Source organism: Acanthaster planci, linkage group LG04 (assembly GCF_054643075.1).
Source record: "Acanthaster planci isolate LZ-2023a linkage group LG04, COTS_SCS, whole genome shotgun sequence".
Classification (NCBI taxonomy): domain Eukaryota; kingdom Metazoa; phylum Echinodermata; class Asteroidea; order Valvatida; family Acanthasteridae; genus Acanthaster; species Acanthaster planci.
In genome coordinates, this window is record NC_141780.1 from 19538469 (window position 1) to 19560043 (window position 21575).

At 40.8% G+C, this 21575-nt stretch overlaps 1 protein-coding gene across 2 annotated transcripts; it reads right to left on the bottom strand.

Annotated features, from left to right (window-relative positions):
* Positions 1 to 674: 674 nt before the first annotated feature.
* LOC110986459 (uncharacterized) lies at positions 675 to 21350 on the bottom strand. Of its 2 annotated transcripts, none has more exons than XM_022248335.2 (10): positions 20634 to 21350; positions 19272 to 19378; positions 14883 to 15004; positions 11772 to 11897; positions 10713 to 10805; positions 9520 to 9623; positions 8620 to 8715; positions 7789 to 7932; positions 7158 to 7247; positions 675 to 6325 (listed from the first exon to the last, which is right to left on the bottom strand). In XM_022248335.2, exons 1-10 carry the CDS (start codon positions 21174 to 21176, stop codon positions 6152 to 6154), a joined length of 1599 nt encoding a protein of 532 aa, XP_022104027.2. In that variant the 5' UTR covers positions 21177 to 21350; the 3' UTR covers positions 675 to 6151. The 2 variants fall into 2 exon arrangements, with proteins under 2 accessions (XP_022104027.2, XP_022104026.2); XM_022248334.2 differs by lacking the exon at positions 14883 to 15004 and adding an exon at positions 17328 to 17449 and having other exon boundaries at positions 20634 to 21349.
* Positions 21351 to 21575: the final 225 nt, after the last annotated feature.

The window sequence follows — 21575 nt, forward strand, 5'->3', positions numbered from 1 at the left end:
GCGCACCATGCAGTCCAAAGTTACTAGTCGTTATTTCAGTTTATGTATCTCAAAAAACAGTGCACTGTTTGCAAAGTTTTTAGTAGCCCCTCCATCGCAAATAAGAGGTTTGCCAACTTGTCCCTTTTATTGCCGCATTTATAGTGCCTACCTTGCGCTCAGCTGTGACAAGACGCCATAATGATAACTACGGTGTGATACCCGCACTCGTGTTATAGGTTCTAATTCTAATTGAGGAATTACTCTACCATTGTGCACTCGAGCTTAAAGCTGATACGGAAGCAAATGATTATCTTTCGTCCTGTAATATTCATGTTTTGAGTGTTGCGAGCTTTGATGCATCGAGTCACGAGAGTTTGAACTGGAGTTGCCGCAGAAAAGGCCCAATCACGACCAAAAACACACGACGTCGACCCAAAGTTCGACCAGGGTTTCTCCGAGTGTCTATGGTAGTGACCGCGGCCAGTTCCCATAGAGTTGTAATTTCCGGCCGTAGCCAGGTGATTCGGACATGGCTTCAGCTTTGAATCTTGGACGGCCAAAGCTTAGGTTTCTGATAAAAAAATTAAAAACTCTTGAGGGAATAGAAATATTCAAACTAATCCCTACAATCATTCCCTCATATAAAAGTAACAAAAAACACAGACATGAATACAACACAAGGAAACTTGAAGTTCATTGTGACAAGTCCTGAATAAAATAAATCCCCTTTATTCCTTGCCCGAACCAGCACTCACTCAAAAGATAAAAATCAACAGCGTTAGGGTTAAAGTTCCATTAAACGGACATCACTGATTTTTCCCCTACAGTAATAAATCAGCCATCTGGAAGCAATAACATGTCCCAAAATGTAAAATTCAGGAAAATATTAAAGTGTTTACTTAGAAAATACACTTTTTAAGGCCAGTCTCACAGGGTTTGTGCACAGGGTGTCGAGTGATGTCCATGTATGAAACTCTTTACCAAGTCCTCCGCCCATAATTAACGGCCATATCGTGGACATTAATATAATTTCTCTTCCTGATGATTGCCAGTTAATACTTTTAAATACGACACTTCGGCAAAAGACAGTTTGGTTGTGTTTATTTCTCTGTCCAGATTTTTAAAAAACAGACTTGGGACTATACAGATAAGAATACTTGAAATTCAAAAGTAAAGATTTCGAAGATGGCATTGAAACATACATACCTCTCAAACATGCATTGCAAAATGTAGATGTACTTATATATCAAACAACCACTAAACAAAACTGACTACAAAAATAGACCACGAAATACTTAAATTTTTACAAATACAGAATTGAGAACTGTAGTTTCATTGGCCCAATTAATTAAATGGAAAACACATGAGTGAGGCTTCCCTTAGCAGAGGCAAAGCAAATCCAAGTTTCAGCTGGGTAAGAAAACTGTACTTTTGAGTGAAATAGTTCATTTTTGGAACTGGTGGACAAAATATTGAATAGTGGTGGTCGGTAATCCGGGATATTCTTTCCAGAGGGAGACTAAATTTTCATTTTCCAAACCCCAGGGCTATTTTATAACCACGCAGCCTTTGCTAAACTACACAAACTTAAAGTACACACAAAAGTTAGAAGTAAGAAAATTGCACACTTAACACCCTACCTTTCAAAAATGTGAGAAACACAGATCGCAGTCTTTAAAAAGTGACAATACAAAGCTGAACTAAAATAATCTGAAACACTGAGGTAAGATTCACAAAAGTACATAGCTGCAAAAAGCAAATTTACTTTAAACTTTGTTAAACACTCAGGTTAGCCTGACCAAAAAATATCTACATTAGCTATCCAATTTTTTCCTCATTACCAGAATTATGAGTGACAGGCAAACGGTATGTGCACAGTAAACAACTTCACCCTCAGCAAAAGTTAATAAGGCTGCTGCTGGAAAACAACACTTATGGATCACAAGAAAAGGCAAAAAGCTCTTTTTCAGTGGCTGAAACACTAACCAAAACGGACCATCATCAGATTTTTTTTCCTTCACTAATTCCTAAGTGTGTGCGTGTGGGAGGGACAGGCTATCCCCTAAACTGTGGGGTTCGTTGCCTGCCGCGCTCCCATGAACAAGGCAGACGACAAAGGCCCACGGTTCCGAGGGTATCAGCCAGTCACAGGCAGTTACTGCAGACACTGTTTAATTAATGTGTCATTTCCCTGGAGTGCATTGTTTAATGAGTGATGCTGTAGCCGTTTTGGTACCGTTTTTGGTACCCATCTTGCAGGGCAGTTCTTTTGTTCCACAGGGAAGCCTCCTTTGTGTGTAACCTGTGGAATGGAAACACTGGCCTCCAAGATGGCAGCCTTGCAAACACTCTATAGCACATGTGGATCAGTGAGTCATTCAAGTGGTATCAACCTCCAGACCTGTTCCCATCCCTCAGTTTAAGTTCAAGTCTGACATACAATGGAAGGAGGTTTTTCACTTCTTACTTTCACTGTTTGGCTATGCCCCAAATCCCAGCTCCCCTGATAGGCACAAACCCTCAAATGCAAACGAACAGTGTTCATAAGCCAACGAGATGTCAGCGACCATCACTCCCAAAACAGCACCCTCGTAGGTCTATGCACAAACCCAATCATCTCAAGGGAATTGCTAATACATTGCTAAGTTGTACTGTTTCTTATGCATGAACTGGAAAGTTTACGTAATCACCATCATCGTTCGAGAAAAATCTGGAAACCAAGACCTATTTCTGCTTCTGTGTAGAGCAAAATCAAACAACTGAATATCAATCGTCAAACACATTCATTTTTTCTGTACAAACTATTTCTGAATAGATCCTGAAAGTCAACCCCTGATGGCGTGCTTCTGGAACCCTTTGATAGGAAAAAATAATGTGCAAAGGTTTTCGAATTCGTTATATTGTTTCGTTCAGTTACTTCTTAAAACATCCAACTTGGAATAAGGGCTTTGGAAAATATTTGCTATTAAATCAATTTGTAGACACTGAAAAATTACCTGACCTAAACGAGAAATATCCTGCCAAAAACTGACCCATCACTTCCCAAAATCGAAAATACATGAAAAACAGTCCAATGCGGCAACCTCGTAAGCAGATGAACATTTATGGCTTGAAATTTTATGGTAGTCTGTCGGTAAAAGCCAAAATAAAAAACACATCTTAATATTTTATGAACTTTTTTTAATATATAAGGTAACAAAGTTAAAGCAATAATGTACTTTTATCTAACCTTTGCCGACAAATGTGTGTGTCAACTTAACAGAATCTGGAACCCATCAACTGCAGGTAGGCAAATCTTTGCAACATTGTACAATTTCGTTTTCACGTAAGCACGGCGTGAAAACAAACGTGCATGAACAAGGAGACTTAGGTACGATATCGCCGGACATGAAAGGTCATTAATGAAATTCGTTTTTTACCCATCTCCAAACGACTTTTCCAAAATATTACTAAAGACGACAAAGGTAAAATTCCAACATGAGTGTTTCATGGGGTGGTTTCAGTTAGGAATTATTTTTCAAAAAATTATTGAACATGATAGGACGGCCCAATATAAAATCCCCACAGGCGGACCGTGCGAGGGTTCCAGAAGCTCGCTGCATGACCTTTGACTTTCTGGCTCTATTATTCATTTTGCACGATAAGATCATCAGTAACTTCAAATGGAAAAACGTTTGCACTCTTACATTTCAGAGACATACCAAACTGGTGTAAGATGTAATACTGTACTTATGCTTTTTATACAATGGACATTTGACACATCAGGGCTGAAATTTGCATGAAAATATCTGCATCTACAAAAATATGCACATTTATAATTACACCAACCTTTCTCCATATAACGCGTGAAAGATAAACAAATTTCGATTTGAAATTTTCAAGTTGAAACACAGGTGTCACTGCAAAATACTGTGGCATGAAAATTTGTCTTTGCATTGTCTTTGATTTTCAGGGCATAGAAGTAAGAGCAAGGTTTGATTGAAAGTTTGTATGTCCTTGCCCTGCTACATAATATCCACTGGATGGATATTGAAGCTTAGACTGTGTCTGAATCTTGTGGCTAAGGCTAGGTCTCTGCTGGTTGTAATACATGAGCACATACCGATGACAGACATAGTCGTAGCTCTGAAAGCCCATCTCAGACACAGCCTAATTGCATCTGGAAACCAATTTCACAGTTCAATTTCTAATTGGAAGGCTCACATTTAAAACTGAAATACTGGAAATTCAGAATAAGCAGTTGAATTTTCAGTGCATTGTTGTCTTACACCTCCAACACTGCAGTAGACATCCAGAATAAAATCTAACAATGGCCCAAAAATTTCATTTCCAACATAAGGAAGGGATTAACCCTTTTAGAAAAAAAGTTGAAATGATGCGTTTTGCCAGTTTATTTCAGAATACAATGCACTCATGAAGCCTGTAGCAGACACAGGTTTGTGAAAATACAGAAATACAAAAGAAAAGACGGGGCTACCATCTACGACCCTCCATGCTCCACAGTATTCTTGTCTTGTAATCCCCAACGGGTTCTAGCCACACTATGCACAACAGTGCACCCTAAATGTACATGCAACACAGCTGAAAGGGGAATCCAAAATGCACAAGCAGATATTGTGACAGGTGTGCAGTGAACAGGATTTACACAAGCATTGGCCCAATTGAGTTACGCAGTGAACTCTGCCATTTTGTTCAGTGCAACAAAAAGCACCACTTCACCACATTCTGCTGCATTTTGCAGGGATGGGAGTTGATGAATGAGGATACGCTACTGCACGTGGCAACACTGAGCAAGCAACAATTTTTCAACCATGTGAAGTGCTAATTTAGATCAGGGCATGAGGATTCCAACAGGCGCTGAGTGTAAAGACAGTGGCTGCCCAATGCACATCTCATACACTCAGTCAAGTCAGTCAGGAAGCTTCAGCCCAAATTAGGCAAGCCATTCCATCCACATTTTGTAAGATCTGCATCAAACAGCTGTAAGAAATTCCTTAAGATTTCATGCTAGGCTGCATCTAAAGTCTTGGCTAAGGCTAGTGATTACTCATATTCCTATGGGCGTATGTATTACTGCAAGCCGCTGCTGAGACTTTCAGTTGTATTTTCAATATCACACAAACATCTGCCATCTTTGACATCAGGCCATGTCTGAATAGACAGTTGTAATGGCTACGGCTATCAAAAGTGATGCACTGCTGCCCAAATTTAAAGCCACAGCCAAAATATACTCCATTCAGACAAGGCTTGACAACAACTGCAAAGGACTACGGTGTGTGATGCGGAAAGCACAGAATCTTACCCTGTGATAGGACGCCCCAGCTGCTTACGTAAGAAAGGAGAGAAGTAGGACAATAGTCAGATATCCAAAGATGGCATCTAAGGTGTGGAGCACATTGATACATGTATCTTGACTAGAACCCAGACTCTTGAGAGAAAGACCTAAAATGATGCGTTCACATCGTCAAAATATCCCCCGAACACAGGAGCCTTCGCTTTTTTCACCACTTGGTTGAAACCACAGTTTGTGGATACAATGCATATAAACAGATGAATTCTACTTCTTTTTCTGAAGCTAATTAAGCTATTTCAAAGAAAGAACAAGCCATCTGGCACTTGTTTCTTTAGACTTAAGCTACCCCGATTCCTCCGACATGTGAACCTCATTTTAGCATAACATGTATTTCAATGGATTTGGGACTGTCAAGCTAAGCCCTAGGACTTCACATGAGGTTTTATGTCTCCATACAAGTTATGTACCACTAGTTCACTGCCACGTGTTGCATTTCAGAGGACATTTACCAGGGAAAAGTCAGAGGGCTTATTAAGGCCTGGTGTTTCAGAGGGTTTTTGAAATTGGCATCACTGAAAGACTTACATTGTTTGAAGAATATAGAAATACTTCGACCTTTGAATCAATTCATATAGTTAATGTTCCAATATCAATACATTTGTATATGACTTATTATTGAGGTACTGACTGCCAAGTCTGGCGGTTAAAAATCAGGCCAAACCAGTGGTGGAGATAAAACCCAGAATTACCAAGGAATTTATAAAGGTGCATAAATACCCGGTAAGCATGCATTGTAAACGTTGCAGGAAGTTTCCTGTCAATGTAAGCCCATGGACGTGGGATCACTGACACATTTCTTTTTACCCTTGCGCAGCTTCATTCCAGATGCCAGTTGTTCTCCACGAGGGCCTGGATGATCTGCTGGCTGCGGTGTGGCCATATCGGATGCAGCTCCATACTGAGCTTGTCGGCAATGGCGTTGGCCGCCTCTACGGGCGTGATGTCCTCGGCCTCTGCCTTCTGCAGAATCTTCTTGGTCATCAGGAATATCTGATGATTGAGCATTTGGAACTCTGAAGTAAGGCTGTGTCCAAATTGAATGACTCTAGGGCTGAAAATACCGGTAGCACTCGCAGCTGTGGCAGCCGCGAGCTACGTGGTACAACCGACCTCATTCACAGGGCAGCCATGTTTTATCTTGTTCCCCTTATCTTTCACATTCAATGAAATCTGTTGAATGGAATGGTGCCAGACTATTTTTGGTCTCAGTTCCCACTTTCCTTGTTTTTTAGTGGCTTAAAACATTTAGATATAAGTTATCACAAATGTTACATTATTCTGAACACAAAATAGAATGAATTTGTACTGAACTTTTATTTTGTTGGTGTTATTTTCACTCCAATGTTCCTAAAATGAAAAGTTTTACCTCACTTTCAATCCAAGATGGCTGTCACATGAATACAGTCTATTCCCACAGACACTTCATTATATATCCAACCTTGGCAGAGTAACTCAGATGCAGTCCATGTTTAAGTGCTTACAATACGCTATTCCCTCATTCTCTTGTGTTTGGGTCAGTGGGAGCATTTTGTGCCAGCACCAGTAAATATTTGTAATTCCAAGTGATGTTGTTCCTAGCAATCTTATACCTCTGAACTTGGGTAACTGAAAATGATCGCATCAGGCGTAAAAAACACCAGAAAAGGTTGGACTGCGGAGACATCAAAAGTGAAATAGAGTAAATGCCTTTTCAATATCTCAAAATGCTATAGGAATGAAGTGTGACTTTAATTAATGAGTTATCAAATTGGCTGCATCTGTCTTGATCTGCTCGTGTGCCATGGGCTTATAAAATTGAAGTGCATGCCAAGCTGATAATTACCGAATTTTCCCATTCCCGACCAAAGTGTCTGTTTATGGCTGGATCATTGGGAAGCCTTCCGTAGGTCTCGTTGGCACAGTTGACAATACCCTGTGCACGAATAATCCAGCAAATAAATGAAATCAACATTTACACATCAAATGGCAGATAGCTGTTGGCTGATCGTGCATTACTGTACTTGGAAGAGCTCTGTGCCAAATGACATGTTATTGCTTGAAATCAATGCAAGGAATGCTGCGGACAGGGGCCTCCATAGGGAGAAAGCATGCCAACACAGAACAGGCTGGATAACGGCTTTAAAACCGATGATGATGTGGTAGATAATAGTGTGTCAAAGCAATTGGGCGATTTCCTATGTGTCTTATGCAAATGCATCCAATTTCTTGTAGAAACCATGCAAAAAATAAAATCACCACCCTGAAAATCTATTTTCTAAGCGAAAAACTGTGAACCCTTCACAAGCAATATTATCCAGTGACATTTCAGCTGGTGATCTGTTTTTGCCGAGCTGACCTTTTGTGTGATTAAGTTAAAATTCCCAGCCCATCTGTGGTACAACAGCATAATCCTTGCCACAGACAAAACAAGCTGTCTCTTCATCACATCAGTCAATAATCACTCAGGCATTTACCATTCTGTTGGCCAGGTAGTCAACAATGTAGGTGATACCTCGTTCCTTTAGGAGCAGGTTATCGTCGGGGGAGCCAAGCTGGTTGTTGGCTGCCCCGCACACAATCTTGGCTTGTATGGTTGGGATGGTCTCGGCATTGAGAATCTGTGGGTGTTAGAATAGGGTATAATCACTCAGATGTCACACGAAGGGACTTTCATCATTTTTGTCTGAGCACTTCTTTTGAGCAATGACTCAAATTCATGACTGAAACCGGGAAAATAGCTATCTTGCTTGTCTAGTCTGATTTGCCAATTTCTCACTGACGTGGTTTGCAATGCCCATGCATGCCTTTGTAAACTGTCTCAGAGTTTACCCAAGAAAGAAGCTGTCTCTACACATGCAGGTGGATGTAGGACTCTATAAACAGGAGTTTTAAGCAGTCATCAAACAAAATGCCTCTCGTATTCATTTGAGCACATTCAGACAGTAAGAGGGACTGCTTGGAATAATGACTGTCCCACTCATGATACAAATTATTAAAAAAAATACATCTTGAAAATAACTTTATATTGGTGAAAAAGGGGAGGGGGTGTGCATCCCCCAGCTCCCACCCCCCACCCCCCGATCCACCCCTGTATATGGATGTGAGAAGTAAAACATTGAGGATCATCAGCAGATATGAGGTAAATGCCGTATGCCTACTTTAAGGGAATCACTATAAAGTTCATGAACCCAGTGAAAAAAGGATTGAAATTTTGCTAATTTCCAATATTGCATAAAACACCTTGACAAAAGCTCATTTTTATAAAGTACAATATTGGTGGAGAGATGGACTGGATTTCTACATACATTGCCCAGTGCACAAGGAGATACGATGTCACAGGGATAGGCCAGCACTGCATTATCTTCCAAGGGGACTTTTTCCACTTCCAGAATATCGGTTACCTAACGCAACACAAAAATACTATCAAGGATAAGAAAAGGTTGTGTTGAGCTTCAAGCATCCTGCAGAAAAAGCACATGGGCCAGAAAAATTGATGAAAAAAACCAACACATTCTTTTGACAAAATATCAGAATATCAAAACCTAACAGATGTTGAAAATCACCATTCAAACCAAATCCTGGTTTCGTTTTCCATCTTTGGCTTCCTCTCAGATTTCTTAATCATTTCCAGAATTTATCTACTGCAACCGAGTAAATAAACACTCAAAACTTTGGCCCCACATCAACAGACAATTAATGGTGGGATGAACGCATGTATTTCCTGTGAACCAATAAAATTGTCAAACTCTTCAGACAAGAGCTTAAATACTAATCTGATGAAGTTTCAGTTCTGCGAATGCTGTATACTTCAAAAAAGGCACAATATTTCTGGTCGTCGCGACACAATTCAAAAGTCAATAATAAATTCAATTAATTACATAAACTAGAAATAAAAATGCATGTTGTACATACACACAAAAATATGATCGGTAAAACTCCTGATTTTCAACAGTAATTTGGTTGGCTATTTGTCAGATAGCTGCAAATGATCCACTGTGCAAAGAAATGTTTCTGCAGCATAAAAAAAAATGGAAATCTGGCTGGGAGTCTCATCTTGAGCAAATAAATTCATCATCTGGAAGCCTGAACCCAAATGGAAACAAAAGCCAAGTTACGCCTACGGTCACTGAGCCACTCTGTGATAACATCCTCAGTAGGTTTAGCAAAGCGCCCTGTACTGGTTCAATACACTACAGTCATCTCACCCCGGGGAATCGATTCTTCATGTCTGTCACCCTGTTCATGTGGCAGTCTGTCACATAGATGTGAGAGACATCCTTCTTCAGCAGTTCCTCCACAATGATGGTGGCTGGTGGTCAAAGTGAGACAGTACAGAAGATTACAGGAATACCCTTGGAAGGACGATTTTTGTCGAAATGTGGGCAAACTTTTCCTGCCTGAAGCTTTTTGAAGATGATTTACAGTAACACTATAGTCATAACAATATTTGTGAATTCCTGCCCTACATCCCGGTAAAAGGCCACTCATAACAGTGAAGAACCAGTTGAACTGTATTGAGTTTAACCTGAATTACAATGTATTTCACTTCAAATTGAAGGTCTTCCTTCAGGTGGCAATGTGAAGAGCAGTTCCACATAAAATAAGCTGTGCCCTATAGTCATGTAAATAATACTCTTTGAAGTCACTCTGGAATCTTGGGGATTTTTCTCATCAACTTGCATTCAATTATTTCAAAAGTCTGGGTCCACAATACGCCTGGAGTGTATCAACCCAGCAAATGGATCTAAATTGAAGAACTGAGTTCAATAGCTCTTTGAATCCTAGACCTGTGACACAACATTTAGCCTGATAGGCTGACCTTGCCCCCTGTGGATGACATATACCACCTGTGTACTCTGGGTAAGAAACAAACCACACGGCACCAAGCACTGCTCATCTGAAAACTAAACAAACCTCTGGCATAGGGATCGGACACAAGGCAGCAAGGGTGTTTCACGTGTCCAACTGCCCACTTCTTTGTCACCAGAGAGGAAATCAGGCGTAAGATTTGAGGAGATGAAGAAGAAATTTTAAAGAACTTCCAGCCAGAAGATTTGTAACGAGCAAAAAAATCAAACACTCTGACTTTTCAGGTTTATAACACTATTGAAATCCTCTCAAAAACTGTTTGGATCCTTTGCTTTTGCTTTTTTTTCTTTGAGTTTTTTGTTTAGTTTTCTTTGTTCTAAGCATAAAAACCTTGAATGCTTGACACTATCATTCCTCAATATTCCAACACATGAAGGATTGAAGGCTGTTTGGGTTAAATCTCTATAAATCTAAAATTCTGGGGTCAACAATCCCCACATCCAGACAAATCCTGAGCAACCACAACTCTAGGGGAACACTTGGGTAAGAGGCCAATACAAGAAATGACATTATCAGCTGTGGAACTTACAGACGTTACCCGCTCCCTGGATTGCAATCCGCTTCCCCGTCAGGGTTCCCATGTCCAGGAAATCTAGGGCTCCCTCCATTGCACATATTACACCTGCGAAGAAAGAAACAAAGCCCAGTCACGAACAGAGTAAAGTCAAGTTATGGTCAGGCACGCCTCAAGGAATTCACTATTAAGAATACATTTTTCAAGATGTGGATTTCTTTCAATGCTCACATTTTCAGCAGAGGGCTTGGTTTACAAAACAGCTGGTGAAATTGAAAGTATTGTTTCATATAAAGCTATCCATCATTCAAAACCAGATTGGGGAGTTATAAGCTGTTATATGGAAACTGACGCCAACATCCACGTTGGCAATGCAAAGTCCACAACTTTCATTGCCAGTGCCAACTAAAGTTTTCTGCTGACAAAATGTTTCCTCATTAAACAATGAGGAGGAATATTCAACCAACAAAAGTACCAGGGTTTGGGGTATTTTGTCACAGTGATTTGTGTCTGAACTATTAAAGTGATGCTTGTACAGAACATGTGATGGTACAAAGTATGTTTAACACAACTCGAGTGACAAGATCCCAAACATCAGAATGGCCAAAATGGCCAAGGAAGTTTCTACGAACTATTTCTAAGATACTGTTTTCAATACTAAAAAAAAAATCCACACTTCTCTCAAAGGGTGGAAAAATTAATCTTGACATTCATTTCAAGCTTACTATGGTTGGAATTCCCAAAACTGGTCTGCTGAGAGCTTTGTTTTTGTTTCCAAACCCTAACTGCTAGTTTGAATGGGTGGCTTAAGTCGGCAAAAATATCATGACACAACTGTCACCCTCAATTTACAATTGCTTTGGCCTCAAAATTCACATTTATTCCAACAGTGTTACAGAAGAGGGTATTTTCACTAAGTCTTCAGCAGTATTTATTAATTGGTGAAATACATTTTGGCTGCTTGAGATTTTCAACACTGTTTATGTGCAGATGATGAGGCAGTTTGCCAACTAGTGTGGTCGGCACAAACTAAGACTGTGACATGGCAAAAGAAAGGTCACGGCAAAGCCTCACCTTTACCAGTCGCAACAGAGGGGTTCCCGGAGCCCCCCTTGTCCTCAGAGATGCACGTTGTGTAGCGGGTGAACATGTGGACGTTGTCCAAGTCTATCACATTCAGACCTACATCTTCGGCAGCCACTAAAAATAGTTTCAATAGTGGTTATCATTCTTCTTATATTAGACAGAACCTACTAAGTTGTCATAATCATGCACACAGAGAAGAGGTTGGGTAAAAGGTCAGTGCTTGGCCTTAAAACAGACGTTTGCTGCTCTGAAAATTCTATTACAAGAATTTTGAAGAGACTTTTGATAATTAACTTGTTAGTCAACATACATGTAAAACAGATCTGACCAATCTCCATTCTCAACTGATAAAACCAGGTGAGGTAAATTCATGTTTGCTCCATTATCCATCTTGCAGCATGCGGTATGAATTACTTCCACGTTGCTGATTACAAGAGGAGCGACCTTCATTCAGGACGGAGTTTATTCATGTTTACTGATGCCTCAAATTCATTGTCCTGAAACATTTATTGCAAATTCCTCCCAACCTTGTGGTGGGCTTTGAAAGCTCTTGACAATAGAGACACATCTGAGAACCAAGCACAGACCCCTATTTGATGGTGCAGGCAATGGTTAGACATGAACGTGACAGGATGGGGGAAGTCATGCAGATGTCACTGGAAAGAAGCTGTTACATTGGTACTCCCATAACAGCACAGTAGCGTACATATGGACATGTTAATATTCAATCAGCAGAATGTCCTGAATCCTGATCATATCCTCGTAAATGAGAACAGGTGTTCTTTTCCATATGGTGTACATGGAGGTGGAACTGTAAATTATTTCAGCAATAAAACCTTTTAACTTCTAAATGCATGATTGATCACCACAAATTTCAATATGCAAACAGTTTAACAACAGTTTACATTCCCATGTTTTTTCCATTTATTGCCAATACTCACAATCAAGTACTTATACTACTCATGTCCTTCCCAAGAAATTTCTTACCCAAATTTCATAAATTACCATTTCCTTTTTTTCAAGCTTGCTCAACCTTAATGTAAATATGCTCATAAAACTAAGAGTACTCAACTCTCGAAGTTCGTACTCAGTGATTCACTCAGACATCCTGGCCTGGGAGTCCATGAGTTTTATAACTCAGTAAAAGCATCTTGCCAGCATGCATAATATACAAGACAGGCCAAGTGTCTAAGTGCTATATATACTTGCGGAAAGGGAGGTGACAGTAAGACATACAAAGGATATGAATTTGCACAAACATACATGTACATACATGTGGACAATACGGGCGATTCACAATAGCATGCCACCAAGAGTTTGCAACACTGGGTCGACAAATTTCGCGCACTGTGATTGGCCAACGCGTTGCAAACTCTTGGTGGCACACTATTGTGAAACGGCCATATAGGCTGAGTGGTTTAAAATGTTGCTGACCCAAAGTGTATTGCTGACCCTCATAGCATTACAAGATGTGCATTTTCAAAGCACATGCCTTATGCTAGCGTGCACATCTCACGTCTTCCCTTCAAGATTGTTTAAACACAGGCAAAGCTAGGTGCAGGGTGTATCAAGGTAACACGATTCCAACAAAATGGGGTTGGCATGTTAGCATTTTAACACATCACTGGTGCAGAGCAGGAAAGATCATTTCTAGTCTTATCAAGAATAGACGCCTTGTGGGGAATCTTCAAATAGAACTTCAAAAAGATCATATTGAATGATTACTGTTGGTAATTATTGACTGTGGGATTGATTAGCTTTATCTATTTATCTAAAATTTCCCAGGGTTCTTATTCTCTTTCATTTTTTTCATTTTTCCAATTCGTATTTTTTTATTTCAAACTTAGGTAATTGATAACTGACAAACAGTGTGTCTTGTCTGTCTAGTGTTTGTCTTTTGTGCGTGGTATTTAAACAGTAACTATAAATTGATTTAAGGGCCCACGATCATAAGCTTTGCTTTTTAGTGGGTACCTCCCCGGGTCAAATGTATTGTTTGAAAATTCAGATTGTATGTATGCAAAACAGTGGAAAATAAATGAACATGAACAAAAAAAGATGAACATGAGCTGACCTCTTACCACCAGGAAAGGCTACCTATTCAAAATCATGCCAGTACAAACACATGCACTTCTGAGATATTCGTTTTACTGTGTTTAAATATCCAACAACCTTGAAATTACATGCAAATTGTACTCTGCATCATTGTTTGAATTGGTACAATATATGACATGTCAGCATTTCCTGAAGGCCAATTTTTTGTATTTTTAAACATCGCTGACATACATGGTATATCTTATGCTCTTTTGATATTTGATTAATAATCAATACTTTTCATGAAACTACCAACTATACTCTTTCACATGACACATGACTTAGCCCTATTGACAATTTGGTCTAATAGAGTCTACAACTTCCCACTAGCATAACCAGTGAATTATGCCGACTTTGGCAACAGGTTTTCAGGGTTTTTCTTTACGAATGAATGATACTAAGTTACCCACAACTGCAAGGATGTACGCAAGACATTAATGGATGGCTAATAAATGATCTTTCATGATGCAACAATCTGTGACAGGTGGTTTTGGAGGACTCATGTAGGTGCTTTAATACAAGCGGTGCAGTGTCCACAGTGAGCCGTGGGAACTTTCATGCTCTTTGTTTAAATACTTGAACAAGACCCAAATGATCATGCTGATGACCGCACAAGGACACATTCAGATAATTTTTGGGAGGGGGTCTAAGGCTGCACCCAAATCTGTTGTGCAGAGCTAGGTCTAGGTCTTCATTTTATTGGAAATGTGCGGAGAAGCACAGACAATAGACCTAGCTGTAGCTAAGTGGAAGCCACTTTCAGACAAGGCCCAAGTTCAGTGTTTTATATCTATCCAAAATAGGACAAATGCATCTGATTTTTTCATCCGGTTTCAGCTTTTGTTTTTTCACAGTAGATGAAAGGAATTATCTACAAAGTTTGAATTACACTTATGATAAAAATTACTTCCTTTCAAGAAAGTACATGTAAAAACTCTAAAATGGTGTCTGGTTTATCAAGAGGCATGAGCCTTTAATTTCTTAACAAAATTATGGTAGCCATACCAAGGCAGCCATTCAGGCTGGAGAGAAAGCAGCCGCAGTCGGCCAGGAGCGAAGCACGGCGGTCAGAGACCAAAGCCAGCCGCTCCCGGGGCTCACAGACAACACTTACACCACCACCATTCCTTTGGTGAGTTGAAGGAGACAAGACCAAAGTAGGAGCAGTGGGGAGGAGAACGATAAATGGTGATAACGACAATAAATTAGGCAAGGAAATCACCAACAAGACACGGACAAGGAAGGAACGGGGCGGGGGGAAATGATACAAACATGGTTAGAGTATTATGAACTACTCTATTCTGTACAACCACGACCTTGGAAACATCTTTCCTTGGAAGATTAACCCTACATACATGTGCATGTATATCACAAAACTTTACATTAGTATGGGTTCATCGCACAAATGGGTAAGCATACAGGGTTAATAAATTGCAAATGACCACTGTGCCATATGCATCTTAAAGGTCATGAGATACATGTAGCATATTGGTGACTTTGCCTTTGTATTGTAAACTTGAAGCGTGTGGGGCACAGTAATTAAGAGCCACTGAAATTCTTGTTTTTCTTGTATTTCCGCATTCACTTTCCCCCAAAATTATCACATTGGCCAAGGTCAACGGGAGAAAAAATGCAAGAGCAAATGAAGAGGGTACAATATTCCAAGTTGAGCAATTTGGAATCTGATATATCTTTGTTGACAAAAGGTGGGTGATTTCAACAAAGTTATTGAAAAGGACACAAAATTGATCACCCAAGGTCGTGGCTGTACACATTTGTCAACATATGTAAGGATGAAGCTTCACCAAAAATGACACTGATTATCAATGTAGCAGTGGTGCAGTGTGAAATGCTCCTTGCCCACCCAATCTGTCTCAGCAACAACTCCTAATAACAGTCCTGAATCATCCAGAGTCAAAATGAGTTTTCACACACCCCTAGGATTAAAGCTGGAGGTAATACATCATGACTTAATGTCTCTTCAAGGGATGGCATTATTTGATTTTTTATTCAGCAAGTGGGTGAAAAATTTGTAGTTTTGCATAGCAGACATGGCAGAAGCACTTCAATCTGAACACAGCACAATTTTTCAATGCACATCTATTCAGAAGGTCATTCATCCCTTGAAACACAAAGTCTAAATTACTGAAATGCCTTTCTTACAAGATGTACTTCCTGACTACACCATGTAAATGCACACTTGGGTCAACTAATGCTGTCCATGAGTTTCCCACCACCACACCAGTGCAATGTGAAAGTTGCTGAAACTGCATGCTGCATTCAACTTCCAATTGACAAAGTAATTTCCTCTATGACCACGACTGGGAAGTTCAATGTATGACTCAAACCTTTCTGCCCTTTTGTTTTTTGTCTTGGGGAGGGTGTCAATTGTCAAGTATACCACGTACAGCAAAAGTGGAAAAATTTGAAAATTCCATGTCTATCAAAGAGCATTATGATCACTGGCTCAATGCACATGGCTGACTTGCTCATTCAGACATAATTTCTCTTTGTTGATTTCTTACCCCACCTGAGGGAAACGGTCGGTGTGGCGGCCTTGTAGGAATAATGACCAAGGTAGTACATGTGTATCTACAGGTGGTACGGTACCCATGAGGCAAGTCATGCATAAACTTCAACAGAAGTCTGTTCTCCCCATCGCCCCCACCAGCTTTGTACTCCACAGTTCAACAGCGTTTTCACTGTAATGCCTGAATGCCTAATTGCAAGTCTTAGCTGACACTTTGGTGATAGGTTCCACTGAACAAGTGCATTCCGCGAGTGATTTTTATGCACGTATACACAAGGACTGTGCTATTTATAGACCCAGCTCAGCAGGTTTTTTTTTATTGAAACCATAAAAGCTTTTCCACCGTTTTATGCCTTCCTGGAGATTTTGCTGGCTTTGGGCTCAGAAAATTAGAATCAGTATGCAACAAACTGTGAAAAACAGACTTCTGTTTGTGCCAAAAACCATCTTAAAAGTATGCAGGGATACACAGCAAGAGAGTGTTCCCACCTCATCTGCTTGGTTGGCAGTTGAGGTAAAATCTGGAAAGACTAGCCCATGGCATAAGGCAGGATACTTTTAAGTAGGTTGCTTCAATCACCTTACCAACCAAGGCAACCTGGTCTCTCACTGTACAGCTTTTAGAGTCTGCTTTCATGGAGCTGCTGAGTTTGCAAAGAATTTTTTCTGCTAAGCCAAAAAAGGGGATGAAGAAGCCAGTCACAAGCAATGCAATACTGTGATTTTAGCTGGTAGCCTGTAACTGGTCAGTGCTAAGCAAAATCTGCACACCTTTGAAGCAAATTTGTACACTCAGCAACTCAAATGAAACTAGGCACAGGTGACTTGTGAGCCGTACAGTAAAAAGGCCAGGCGGTTTCGGGTGGTAGAGCAATTACAGGGTTAACAAGAAGGCCCGCTCAGAAGGCTAAGTACCCTACCATAGCACCCATTTAGTGAGGACAGAAAGTCCCCGTAATCATAGAACAACTTTGAGCGGGTCTGCGGGTCCAGGTGTTCCCCGTGCCGTGGCTGCTGCACCACCCCTTTCCCTCCGCCGGCCCTGTGGTTCAATGGTGGCAAAATGGTGAGGCAGGGAAAAAAGAACCAAAAACAAAAAATGGGAGAGGTAAGGAAGGGTAACATGGAGTTTGCATAAATGCTGTGCAGTGTTTCTGTGAATGAAGCACAAAATAAACTAAAAGGAGGGATTTTAATCTAGTTTAATATGTGAACAGTTTTAAATCAAGAGAAAAAAGAGAAAAATATTTTAAAGGTTAAAATAAGTAGTAAAAATAGTAAAAAAATAGTCAACTAGTAAAAATGCTACGCTGTTTATGTTACTTCAAAGCGTTTTTCTTCAGTTGATTTTATGCTAAGCAGGCAAAGTTGCTTAGTGATACATGTATTTTCTCCTTAGCGCCTCAGTGATATTGGGTCATCCCTAAGTGTGGTTTTAAATGGACAACTTTAAGGCAACGTTCAAGCTTCAAGATTTTTCTTAATCTTTTCAGATTGCTAATTGCAAGAGAGTTCTGGGTTTTTTCATTATTCAGACTCTTGAAATGCTTACATTTTTCACGAAACTGGACAAAAATGAAAGTACGTAGAAACTGTATGTCAGACTGCATTTTTTTTCTCTTTTCAGGGAAGGGGTGGAAGATGGAATGAATTAGGGTAACTTGGGGGTAAGGTGAGGGTTCAGGGACCATTCTAGGAAGCTGCTTCACACAAACGAGGAGAAATAATATTTACATTCAGGAAGGACTTAACTGGCATGTTATAAATTTAGAAGCAAGCCAATATTAGCTAACTCATGGTAATGGGTTTTGCAAAGAACGTGCTTAGCCTGCATGTATGTACATGTATGTACAGTGTACTCATTGCTCTGATGAATGGGCACTGTGTACGAAACATCGCAGTGCTTATTAATTATGAAAACAGCCAGGCAAAATTTTCGAGCAGCGACTGATTAATGGAGCGTTTCAGCACTCTGAAAGCCTGAAATGTTCCACTGAGATCAGGCCTATTCTGATTAGGGATGCACGCAGTGTCCGCCAGCCATGGAACAGGGGTGAAGTCAGTCTTACACTTGGGGGGAACCTGTCCAAAGGGCATGGACCTTTTTAGGTCATTAGACGATGCACCGAGAAGGAAGTGCTTTTACGATTTTGACCAATCATGTGCATTGACGATACAAAGGAATGCAACTACATGGCAGTGGTAGCTTCAAGCAGAAGAAAATAAAATTGGGGTAAAGTACATACCATCAAGGTCCACAGCAGTTCATTGGTACCCCCTAACCCACCAAACCTCAACCCATGTTCAGCAAAATATGTTCCTGTAGTGTAAACTTGTCTTTGCCCAGTCACATCAATTTGGGGATAGGCCATTTCAATGCCTGTTCTCACTTAAACGTTCTGAGGCGATCCCTAACAGTGCCTCATCACTAATGTCCCATAGCATAAAAAAACATGCACTGGCAAAAAGCCCTGTTCTTTAAAGCAACATACACGCACATGTATATGTAATGCAGTTATTTTGTGACTTAATTCTGTTGCCAATTGCTCCATTTCTTGGGGGTAATTTTCTTCTGTACACATTTACTTGGAAAAATTCCTACAAACTGAAAGCCAAGGAAATTTACGTCGCACTTGTATAAGACTTCAGGACTGCGATCAAACGGAGATGTCTCAGAGAAAGTGCCAAGTCATGTGCAAATTGAGTGGCTATGGCTGGAAATAACACCTGGGTTTGTTCTGCAGTACTACATGTACATGTACATTGAATATCCAAATGCTTATTCAAACACAAATGAGTGGCTATGGCATCACCCTCTTACAGCAAACCCAGAGCAGGTGTTAGCAAGCAAAGAATGGATTTACCATAGACCAGCCAGGGCTGACTTGACACCCATCCCTTGGCCAAGTCTGAGTCCATCCCTCAGGTACTGCTCCATGGTAGTGTAGTCCCACAGTCGGATACCCCCACACTAAGTCAATAAAATTAGAGGTAAAATGAACAATTGCATGCAAGTCTAGCTGAACCTCATGGCTACTGTACCTAGCCCCTTAGTCCGAGTAACTAGGACTCCACGAATCACCTCTTTTTAATCTGCATGTACATAGTCAAGCCGACTATGTCCAAACTTACAAGGGGGGTTCGTAGAGACTTAGTTGTTCCATGGAGGTACAGGTTGCATGGCAATTGACTAACTTAAAAGGTGGCTTATAATGGATTAGTACACGTACTTCTGTGAATCACATTGTGGAGCTGACGGCTATGACTTTGGCAATTGCAGAGGGTGACTTCTCCAGCATTTAATTACAACCTCAGTTACACAATGGGCGAAGTGAAAAGGTACATGTAAGGATTGCAGTCAGAAATGGCTGTTGACAAAATCCTACTTCCACAAAAGTAAGGTTCATATTCCGCAGACCTTATTGCACTCCACCTTTTTGATGGTTCTGCAGGCAATGGCATTTTGAAATCTACCAAGTCATCCTACCAGATAAAACATCTGTTTGCACTTGCTAAGCAAATCTTCCCCTGAAGACCTTATTAATAATAGCTAACCTACATTTCTGTATATGGAACTACCATCGTCGAGTGTATTTTGTAGCATTTACCTAAATTAATGGCAAAAAAGTTTTTTTCTACCATCCTCATCTCCCATCCCTCGACGATCCGGGGATTTGTTTATTGCAACATGGTCGAGCTAAATGTGATTAGTGTGGTTTCATGATCACAGATTTCTCAGACATCTCTATACATAACCTTAACGAGAGTAGTCGGAATTATCATGACTGGTATCCAAAGCAGCATGCATGTAAGCGTTCGTTACGCGAATACGCTGAGCCTGTTTTTGTCATGTGACGTACAGCCACAACAGAATGCAAATGTGTGTGGATCGTCGATGAGAGGCGAGGATGGTGGAAAAAAATCTTTTTTTGCCAATAATATAGGTTAAACGCTACAAAATACACTCAATAACAGTACTAGTTCCATATAGGTTAGCTATTACTAATAGGGTCTTTCGTTTCTTTTGGGGAAGATTTGCTTAAGCAAGCGCAAACGGATGTTTTATCTGGTAGGATGACTGGGCAGCTTTCAAAATGCCATAGCGTGCGGAACCATCTAAAAGGTGGAGTGCAGTAAGGTCCATGGAGTAGTACCTTACTGTTCAGGAAGTAACAAAATCCCATTTCAAAAGGCAATCATTTCAAATGATTTAATTTTAATCTTACAGCCTGTCCCCTGTTTGTCCTCCAGATGAACGCACCGAGGAGGCACCCAGAGCGGGCACCAACCTCCATGAACACAGCCTCGTGCTTGTCATAATCCACCCGGTCCTCTCGGGCGAAGCGGGCCAGATCTTCCAGCTCTGGGTGAGACACCCTCACTTCCCCGGCACTGGTGTCGTACACCACGAAACAACGCCGGATTTTCTTCTCCTTCAGAAAGTCTACGAAATCGTTCGGCTGGGTCTCCAGCAGGGACGTGGTCGATCCGTCCGAGTCTTGTGTTTCAGCCCATGAGGGTTGGGAAAGGGACAGGCGTCGTTCAGGTGTGTATGTCCGGAAATTCGAACCACGAAAAATTTGATGGCGACTGAAAGTTGAACCCGGCCGATGAGGGGCTGCGCTCATCAACGTGCTCAATGATGAATCACCGCGGAAGGCACCGGCGTTTTTGCTGACACTGGTCAACCATCTTTTGGTGAACAGGTTTCCTGAGCTGACACCGGTCATGAGCTGCCTGGAAACAGTTTGAAGGCTAGAGTAATACATGCTTGTCCAAATGTCGGCTAAACTTATTTGATAAATGATTCGATGTGTACGTGTAACCACCGCAGGAAATTGACGAGATAATCAATCGTCGTGATGTACGGATCTGGGATCATGCGCGTGTAGTAGACGTGTCTCGGGCCGGGTACGTGCGTGTATATATACTGTACATGTGCATGTACAATGTACGTGGACAGCCTGGACGTCGTGCATTTTGTGCGTGGTGCAGCATGCATACAGCAGAACACAGTAGCAGCACCAGACCACGTTTCGTAGGCTTTTTTGTGGGCGTTGTCTAGAGGGCGATATTTCTCAAAGTCTGATTGTAATCAGTACTGTACTTAATAACAAAACAGCGTAAGCTCGATCAACGACTGTCAACCAACGGTCAATTTTGACCGG

Coding starts and splice junctions, on each gene's coding strand:
- LOC110986459 (XM_022248335.2), bottom strand. CDS start 21,176: ATGTATTACTCTAGCCTTCAAACTGTTTCCAGGCAGCTCATGACCGGT. Junction 10,806..11,771: donor CTCTGTTGCGACTGGTAAAG/GTGAGGCTTTGC, acceptor CTTTCTTCGCAG/GTGTAATATGTGCAATGGAG. Junction 7,933..8,619: donor CTCCTTGTGCACTGGGCAAT/GTATGTAGAAAT, acceptor TAACACCCACAG/ATTCTCAATGCCGAGACCAT.